The sequence below is a fragment of the Elephas maximus genome, chromosome 19 (genome assembly GCF_024166365.1).
Source record: "Elephas maximus indicus isolate mEleMax1 chromosome 19, mEleMax1 primary haplotype, whole genome shotgun sequence".
Taxonomy (NCBI): Eukaryota; Metazoa; Chordata; class Mammalia; order Proboscidea; family Elephantidae; genus Elephas; species Elephas maximus.
In genome coordinates this window covers 72,063,598-72,073,304 of record NC_064837.1, presented here as the reverse complement: position 1 = coordinate 72,073,304, position 9,707 = coordinate 72,063,598, and the positions used below count along the sequence as shown (strand labels likewise).

Below are 9,707 nucleotides of genomic sequence, written 5' to 3'. Positions count from 1 at the left end.
ATTGGTCTCAACCCACCTGGAGCAAAGAAGAATGAAGAACACCAAGGACACAAGGTAATTATGAGGCCAAGAGACAGAAAGGACCACAGAAACCAGAGAGTACAATCAACCTGAGACCAGAAGAGCTAGATGGTGCCCGGCTACAACCAATGACTGTCCTGACAGGGAACACAACACAGAACCCCTGAGGGAGCAGGAGAGCAGTGGGATGCAGACCCCAGATTCTCATAAGACCAGACTTAATGGTCTGACTGAGGCTAGAAGGACCCCGGTGGTCATGGCCCCCAGCCCTTCTGTTGGCCCAGGACAGGAACCATCCCTGAAGCCAACTCTTCAGACATGGACTGGACTGGACATTGGGTTGGAGAGGGATGCTGGTGAGGAGTGAGCTTCTTGGATCAGGTGGACACTTGAGACTATGTTGGCATCTCCTGCCCAGAGGGGAGATGAGAGGGTAGAGGGGGTTAGAAGGTGGAGAAATGGACACGAAAAGAGAGAGTGGAGGGAGGGAGCGGACTGTCTCATTAGGAGGAGAGCAATTGGGAGTAAGTAGCAAGGTGTATATAAGTTTTTGTGTGAGAGACTGACTTGATTTGTAGACTTTCACTTAAAGCACAATAAAAATTTTAAATAAAGTCCATACCCAAAGCCCCCTCCCGCCTCGCTCCGACCCCGCCCCTCGAGCGGCGCGGCCCCGCCCCTCCGTGTTGCCAGGGGAAGTGACGTCACAGCGCCATGGCGGCGGCTCTCTTAGGCAGCCGAAGGGGGATTTAGGCCCGGAAGATCCGAGTCCATCCGCGGCGGGGAGAGGACCACAGGGGCCGGCAGGGGCCGGAGCAGGGGCGGCGGCACTCGGACTGTCCCATCCGTCCCGTATTGAGGCGCTGGGAGCGGCGGGGAGGCCGGAAAGCGATGGTGAAAGCGGGGCCGTGAGGGGGGCGGAGCCGGGAGCCGGACCCGCAGTAGCGGCAGCAGGGGCGCCGCCTCACCGGAGCTCAGACCCAGGAAGCGGCCGGGAAGACAGGAGCGAGCCGGGCCGCAGTCATGGAGCTGAGAGTCGGGAACAGGTACCGGCTGGGCCGGAAGATCGGCAGCGGCTCCTTCGGAGACATCTATCTCGGTGAGGCCGCGGCGCCCCCCTGCCGCCCCCCGCGCCCCTCCCCCGCCCCGGGAGCCGACCCCAACCCGGCGTTCGGCCCCCGAGGGCGAGCCCCCGGCCCCGAGGGCGCCGGGGCGGGGCGCCGGGGTCCGGGGCCTCGCGGGGGGACTCCTGTCCGCGCCCGGTTCACTGGGTTCGCCCCGTGTCAAGACCCCCCACCCCCCGACAGCTCGAGACCGAGCTTGGCGTCCAAGAGGCCGGAAAAGGGGGCTCCGCTGGCCGGGCGCGGGAGCTGGGGGCGCTTGTAGGGCCTGGTGGCCGAGGAGGCGGGGGCTGCCCGTGTTCCGGCCCTAACCCCCGCCCGGCCCCAGTCTCGGTCCCCGGCCCTGACCCCCGCGCAGTCCCGCCCTCGGTCCCGGTCCCTGACCCCCGCCCGGCCCCGCTCTCGGCCCCCGCGCCCCGAGTCCCAGTCGCCGGCCGGAAGTAGCTGTGCCGCGGGTGGCGTGGGCAGGGCCTGGACAGCTGCGGCCGAGAGGGGCAGCGCCCCGTGGGAGTCTCGGGCGTCGGCGAGCTCCCGAGGCGCTGTCCCCCCGGCCACCTTGCGGCCTTGTAGGGTCGGGCTGTGCTCGTCCCCACGCCCTCCTGTCGCCTACAAGTAAAGGCCACGGCTCCTTCTCCGCAGCCCCCATGGGGCTCACGGCTGCGTCTCACACACGTGGGGAAAATGTCAGAACAACTGGAATGCGGTTGGAGGTGGGACATCCTGTGGCTGTGTTCCTAGGTACTCTGGTTTCTTGTTGCTTTATACTCCTGCCTTTTGCAGGATGGGCCTCGGTGGGTCCTCTCTGGGCTGTGACCTTAGTTCCCCTGAGACTGGAGGGAGGCTTTGAGAGCACTCTTGTTTGCATCTTAGCCCAGCGTAGGGGCTCGGGGTGACCGCTGAGGACAGGTTGAGCATCAAGTGAGGCCAAAGCAAGGTGCCTAGAGGTGAAGAGTTAGGTTACTGTGGACAAAGTCAGGCTGATAAAGTAGGAAGAAAGTTGTGTTTCTGAGCCTGGCATTTGGCTGTTGGGATGCTCAGAAACCAAACCCATTGCTGTGGAGTCAATTTTGACTCATGGCAGCCCTATAGGACAGAGTAGGACTGCCCCGTAGGGTTTCCACGGAGGGGCTGGTGGATTTGAACTGCTGACCTTTTGGTAAGCAGCCAAATGCTTAACCATTGCGCAACCAGGGCTCTAGAATTTTCAAGCTTCAGCTGAAGTGTTTGGGATTTTTAAAAAAGCACGTATATACACAGGCTTATGATAAAAGAATGGCTGAAATCTTAAAGTTGGGAATTGAAAAATAACCAAGTTTTTCTGCATTTTCCCAAGCAAGCATGTTGTGTCTAAGCTTCTCAAGCTTCCTGAACTTGAGAACATGAGCCTGGCGTGCCGGCAAGTGTGCAGAAGAATTGTTGCATAACCTCAGGGTAAACATGGCCTGTTGTTGAGCAGCCCGCTTTGGCTGTTCTGTTTGGCTCGTGTGCCTGTTAGGGAGGGCCAGGAACCGCTGTCTTCTTCCTGGGTGTACAGTGATTCTCTGTTGGCTTTTCAGACTAGCCAAGTCTGTGCTGACACCCCCACCCTCCCCTTGTTACTGAGGAGGAGATCCAAGACCTTGTGGCTAACATGTTTGGGGAGCTCCCCCACTGCTCTTGGTGCCTGGTTAACCTCCAGGGTAACTCATCATGTGCTGGGTGGATGCCTGTGGGCCATACTTCTGCCTTACTGGCCTGCTAAAGAAAGGCTGCTGTAGAGATGCTTGGATTTTGCTGTTTAAATATTTATACCGAAGGAGTCATTGGGTGCGTTCTCAGCCTGTTTGGGAGTGCAGTGCTGGGTAAATGCAAGCTGTTTGCCTTATTTATGGAGGAGATCTTGGCAAAAGTCTTAATCTCAGATCTGGGAGCTGTACTGAAAAGCCAATGCATTATCCAGCCTTACACGGGCATCAGAAGTAGATGATTTGAAACTTTTTGTTCTCTGATCTGAGATCTTGCCAAACAGCTTTGTGCTTTCAGAAGATAAATTCAGACCATTAAGTTGCCGAATTGTTTTCACTGAGTCGTTCACAGAGGGGTGCCCTCTTCTCACAGGGCTGGAAGCTTGGAGCGGGAACCCTGTCTGCTTATTTGCCGTGGTGTCCTTTGGGCCTCCCTCATATTAAACCCAGCGTGGGTGTTTAATACAGGTGGGGGATGGGCCCCGAGGGGTCTGTTCTCAGGCTTCTCCTCTTTGTGTGTTCTGAGGTGGTGCACTGTGGCTCCCGGACACTTGGATTGGCACACCTAGGCAGCCCATGACTTGTGTGGGCCTGTTGTCGTAACGTGCTGTCAAGTTGGTTCCAATTCATGGTGACCGTATAGGACAGAGTAGAACTATCCCTATAGGGTTTCTAAGGAGTGGCTGGTAGATTTGAACTGCTGACCATTTGGTTAGCAGCTAGGCTTTTAACTATTGTGCCACCAGGGCTCCTGTCTGGGGCTAGGCAGGACGGATTAATTTCTAGTTAGTCAGCATTGGTTTTGGCTCACAGTCTATGTTCTTGGAGGCTACATGCTGCCCCACCAAGGAAATGTGAAGAGATCTTGTTAGCTTGAGTAAGACATGGCTAGGTCAGTTGGTTAGAGCAAAATCATCATATACTGTGGTGAAGAGTCCAAGAGGCTGGGCCAGCACTGTGAGGTACATTGAGTCATCCATGTTATTGGTTCCCATTCGTGTAGGCAGTTAGGCAATTGAGTTGGGGCCTCATCCTGAAAAGCTGGTCATAGGAATTTAGTAAGATTCTGGTTAAAAGCATTCCTGTTGCCGCCACTCTGACATTAGATAGCTCTGAACTGCTCAAGGTAGGGTTCACCTTGTTTTGAGACTGGCATTCCAGGCTTTGGGGGTCTAGCTCGGACTTCAGTGCTTGTAGGTGTTTGCAAATGTGGGGAGGGGAGTCTGTCCCTGTGTTTGCTGAGCACTTTGTGAGCAAGAAGACCCAGTGCTGGCCGACCTTCTCTAGCTGCCTGCTGTGCAGATGGAGCTTGAGGGAGGGCCACAGGCTGTCTTTCAGATCCTTCCAGAGTTGTAATCCAGAATCACCACTACAGAGGGGTTCTTTATCCAGGGCCCAGGCTTCAGAAAGTATATGCACTGGACCTGGGCCATGATGGGACCCTAGAAAGGCCAGTCTCAATCCTGACTCCACCTGCCTCTGAGCCTGCAGAATCTGGAAGGCTCCTGAGAAGGGCAGGCAGTAGACCCTGTGGTGCACCTCCGCAGAGAGCCAGGCACATGGGATCTGGCCTTGTTGGCCCTGCCTTGCGCTCAGACATCACGCACTGGGGTCTGGCTGCTGCTGGAGGCAATGTCTTTTGCGGAGCAGGGGGTGCCGGAGTCTCTTCACTTCTGTTGGCAATGCGCCATTTGTAGATTTGGTAAAAAGGAGACCAGTGTTCTCGCTGTGGGCTATGTTTCCCACCCTCCAGTGTGACAAATGTATGTGTTCTGCAGGAGAGGGACACTCAGGTGGCTGCGTGGGAAGGCCAGGCCATTCCGTCCGGATGAGCAGTGACTTGCCCTGGGCACTGAGCGCTCGGAGGCAGGTGGGCAGAGCAGGGCTGTGCTAGGGGGCTTGGGTTGTAGCCCATGTCTGGTGTGTTTCTCTCACTGGCTGGTGACCTTTTATAGCTTCAGCCTGCCACTGTGTCACTTTACCAGAGTATCCGTGTGTCCTCTTGCTCATCACCCAGGTAGACCGTGCAGTATGACTTTGTGATGTTCATAGGTACCTGTGGGAGCTAAAGCTGAGCTGTAAAGCTTCATACTTGATTTTCATTTTACCCCTACTGACTTTCATTCCGCCTCAGGGGCAACTAGCAGGGGTGAGACACAGGTGTTCCAGAATGATTGCTGGCCAGCAACCAAGCCAGGGTCCCCAGGAGGGGAGTGGTCATCCCCCAGTGTTCTTAGGGGGTAGTGGCTTTTCGTTTGCCATGGGATTGTGTTTTCCTTGAGCAGTCCCAATGAGAAGTCGTGGTGGTGCTTTGTCTTACTTTGCTGACAGTTGCCCTGCGGGAACGACCTTTGCTCTGCTGTTCCAAGGAGTCTCTCTACTTGTTTGTTGATAAGATGGTCCTTGAGGAGAATCGGGAGCACCCAGGCCGGTATCCAGAGTCCCTCCGTGTCCCAGGGCTGGGTTGGGCTCTGAGTGAAAAGAACCAGTTGATGTCAAGTTGATTCTTAACTCATGGCGACCCCACGCATGTTAGGGTAGAGCTGTGCTCCGTAGTGTTTTCAGTGGCTGTGATTTTTCTAAAGTAGATTGGCCAGGCGTTTCCTGTGAGGTGCCTCTGGGTGGACTTGAACCGCCAACCTTTCGGTTATCAGCTGAGCACATTAACAGTTTGCACCACCAGGGCCTCCTGAAGCCCTAGGCTAGGTTCGTTTAATTCACTGTCTGCTTTGGTCTACACAACTTGGAAGGATGTAATTTTGTTTTCCTAGAGCTGACATTAAGCTCTCTAAGCATAGACTAGCGTCTCTGCCTGGTGAAGGGGCACCCTGTCTGAGAGCAGACGTTGTCCTTGATGGGCACACAGGGTCCCGAAGTGTTGGGGTGAGCCATGACCTAAATGGACACTCGCATGTTACTTGGTTTGACCTGTTTTGAGTCTGGAACCCAGAGCTGAGTCCTGTGTTTTAGATACCTGTTCCTCACAGAGGAAAGCTTTTGTCATTTCCGTCTGTGGCAGGCCAAGGCTTCTGTAAAATCAGCCGGGAGTCTGTAGCAGGGTCACAGTGTGGGGAGGGTCTCGGTGCTTGCTCTCAGGCCCCACGCTCGTCCCCGTGTGCACCAGCAGCATCTGAGCACCACTCCCGGAGCAGGTATGGTATGTGAGGTGGCGCCGGGAGAGTCACAGGCCTGCAGGCAGTGGGTCTCTGCCTTGCAGGGGGTGCTGTGATGGCTGGTGCCTGAGGAGCACACAGACCCTGTGGCTCTGCTGCTTGGCATTTGCCCTGCGGGCAAGGGCCCTGGAGGAGGCAGCCCGGTGCTGCGCCCCTGTGCTGGGTGAGGCTTTTGGCCAGCCTCTGCCTGTTAGCTGGTCCTCAAACTCGGCACCCTTCGTGTAAGATCCTGTGTAGGGGCACAGCATATGCTGTCTTGGTGTCTGGGGTTGCATGTAGAGGGTGCAGTTCACGCTGTGTTCCAGAGTGGCTGGCGGTCACTGGCCCCAAGACTGTCAGTACTGCAGGGTGACTATTGACATTAACTGTATCGGCCACAGAAAGGTGGAGATAGCAATGCTTTCCTCCTTCTGGAAGGTGCTGGTTCTGGGTGGTCCAGGGCTGCCATGTCATTGAGGACCTGCCAGCTGGCAAGGGTGGCAGTGCTGCCATGCTCAGAGGAGCGGAGTGCCGTCACTGGGACTGGCCACCCATGCCCAGGAGTCTGATGTCACAGTGTATTTCGTCACCCGTTCCCTCCGGAGCTGACGAGTTCAGTTCAGAGTTCCAAGTCCTCACAGGAACTCTGAGTTCATTTTTCATGTGCACGGTATGTTTCACGATGAAGTCACTTCTCTGGCAATTACATAGATCACCCAGCTGTAGGCAGGAAGAACAAAGTGCATTACCTGCCTTTGTTTTGAGTGCTCAGAGTCCTTGTGGAATGGAGAGTGAAGTCCTGAGTCCAGCCTGGTTGCCATGGTAGTCACGTGGTAGTGGTTCCTGGACACGGCACTCCCGATGGGTGTTGGATCCAGGCTTGCTAGGAGCAGGCCGCATCTCGGGGGCATCCTCTCTCTCCATGGTCTGCGGGTGTTTACTGGTTGTGTGAATATCAGGATTAGCCATGGCTTTTCCTGGAGGTCCCCTTGTTGCTCTAATGCTTGTTGATGTGACTTGGTGCCTTTCGTCTGGCATCTCAGTGGGCCCTGAGACTGCTCACTCACCCCCTGCACAACTCCCCTGTGAAACACGCTAGCTCCAGGCGGCTGGCTGGCCTGCCCAGTGAGTCTGGGAAGGAGGCGCCCCAGGTTCCCAACTGGTTTGTGGAGAGAGCTGAGAGGAAGTGGCATGTTCTGTCCTTAGAAGGAACTGTGAGAGAAGGGCAGGAGGAAGGGGCAAGGTGTCTGCTGGGTGAACTTCGTCCTCATTCTCTCTACTTGGAGCTCATTGATGATTAAGCAGCAAGTGGAGGAGAAGCCTTAGAGACAAGGCCGTGGCTTAGCTTGGGACTTGTCTGTGTTTGGGGGTGGGGTGGGGGTCGGATTTGCAGTGCCTTGTTCGAGTACATCAGAGATAGGGCAACTTTAGGTAAAAACTTCCATTTCCGCCTCCAGGCTTACCGGCTAATAACAGGGAGGCAGTGCCAGTTTTAGCCTCAAAACTAACAGGAAAAGTGTGTGCAAACTCACACTGTCCAGGCAGCACTACCTTTGGAAGCTCTGAAAGCAGTCCGTCTGTCTGGTCTAGCATCAGCATCAGTGAGAAATCCATGGTGATGGTTGGCTTCCAGGAGAGTGGGCTGTGCAGAGCCTCTCTGGTCGGCTCTTGGCCTGCTCTGGGGTCTTTGCCAGGCCTGTGGCAGGCTAGCAATGACCCCTGCCACCTTGTGGGAACTGAGTCCCTTTGGGATACACAGGGACATACAATATGAGGTTGCATGGGTGTTTGGTAAAAGCATAGCCACTTCTAGGGAAAGAACTCACGTACACCTCCACCGGCAGAGAAAGGGAGTGTGGAGAAACAGGAACCATGGGGCCCAGGAAGGCACACATCACCCTGGAACTCAGCCACGCATGGCCACAGGTGGGAAAGGCGAGAGCAGACGGCCGGGGGTCCTTTTGGGATGTGGCCTGAGTGGGTGCATATCCCCCACCCCCAGCTTCTGCTGCTTGCGTGAACAAGGATAGCTCCTCACAGGTGGTTTCTGGCTTCTTGAAAAAGTCAAGCTGTGCTCCTAACCTCTCCAGTGTGGTGTGATGTGGGGTCTGGCAGTGGACGCCAGGTCACCAGGTGTGTGACAGACTTTTTCCCTTTCTTTGCCAAGGTACGGACATTGCTGCAGGAGAAGAAGTTGCCATCAAGCTTGAATGTGTCAAAACCAAACACCCTCAGCTGCACATCGAGAGCAAGATCTACAAAATGATGCAGGGAGGAGGTATGCCTTCCGCTGCTGGCAAGAAAGCCAGGCTTGGCTGTGAGGGAGAATGCTTCACAGGGCGACAGCACTTTGTTTTGGGGTGCGGGGAGGGAGATGTCACCACCTTGGCCAGTCCTTGTGGTCTCGTTGAGAGATGTCTTGGATACAAAGAGGAGCGACCGTACGCTCTGATTGAATACTATCTTCCTTAGTTTCATAATAAGTAACGACTTTGGAATCAAGACCTGGTGTGAATTTTAGTTTTTCAAGGCATGTTAAAGTAAACATGCCCTTGATGCCACTCGTGCATATCACCTGCTGGTCACTAGTGGCCTCAGGGTATATGTCCCACCAGGGAAGGTGTCCTGGCGTGTGAGCCCGGCCACATGCTTGCTCACTGCTTGGGGAGGCCGGACCTTCTGACCTTGAACTGAGTAGTCCCCACCCAGTCCCACTCAACTGTGCCCTTGTTCTGTGAGACAGATGCTCTCCCCTTAGGGGCCTGGTGCCTGATGGCAGCTGTGGGTCGGATGTTGACTGTGGCGTTCCCACCCTGACCTCACTCCCTGGATTTAAAACAGTTGGGCTTGTGGAGCAGGGATGGCCTATCATTGGGGTCCTGGCCCTGAAGACACTGCCCTGTGATGGCAGCACCTGGGGCTGCTCGCTGTAGCGTTTGGAAACCTAGCCTCTGCCTGACCACCAAGCTCTTGGGAAGAGGGTTTCAAACCTGAGCACTGACTGGAGAGTCAGACACCCCCAGGAGACCCCCATGGTACTTTCCAGATGGACCAGTATTTAAGAGGAGAAGTATGGACTTCTCAGTACTTTACTGAAGGGAAGCTTGTTTTCAGAGCCTTTATTAGTCCCTTTGCCAGGTGAAAAGGGAAGACTGTTGATACGGCTTTTTGCCATCTTTCCTCAACAGAAGAAATTTAATCTGTGCTGCTGTTAGAAACAGACATGCCAGGTGTGTCCAGCCCACATCCTGTGTGGCCCCTGGCGGAGAGGAGGGGTGTCTCATTTGCCCAGTGACCAGAGAGGCCCTGGCTCTCAGCTGGCACATGGGGCAGGGGGTGGGGCGTCTGAGTTCCCTCCATGCCCCGGGGAAAGCTCAGCAGAAGACTGTGCCCCTGCAGCCTTAGTCAGGGCATTAGGACTGTCTACATGGCTTCTGAGGTGGTGACGAATAGAGCAGAAGGAGATGAGAAGGAGCCTGGTGAGGATTGAGTAAAACCTAGAAGCTGGAGTTTTAAGGAGCAACATTGCCATAAGAATTTCCATGCTGAGGGTGCCAAGGCAGAGGGAAGAGGAATGATTGCCTATACCCAGGATGGGACCTGGCCAAGTGGACTAGGACTGAGCAGAAAAGTCTATTCCATTGAGAGCCGAGGCCTTGGCCTTGGCCTTGACACATTCACCTTCTGTG

At 55.3% G+C, this 9,707-nt stretch overlaps 1 protein-coding gene across 6 annotated transcripts in view; it reads left to right on the top strand.

The window, feature by feature from the left end:
- Positions 1 to 721: 721 nt before the first annotated feature.
- The window catches only part of CSNK1D (casein kinase 1 delta), a 36,724-nt gene continuing 27,738 nt past the window's right edge, over positions 722 to 9,707 (top strand). For 3 of the 6 annotated variants that reach the window (XM_049861405.1, XM_049861408.1, XM_049861410.1), the window contains exons 1-2: positions 722 to 1,120; positions 8,186 to 8,296. In XM_049861405.1, coding sequence (XP_049717362.1) covers positions 1,045 to 1,120; positions 8,186 to 8,296 — 187 coding nt within the window. In that variant the 5' untranslated portion in view covers positions 722 to 1,044. Of the gene's footprint in view, positions 1,121 to 1,188; positions 1,881 to 8,185; positions 8,297 to 9,707 lie in introns of those variants that run through there. The other 3 variants (XM_049861407.1, XM_049861409.1, XM_049861404.1) reach the window with 2 other exon arrangements.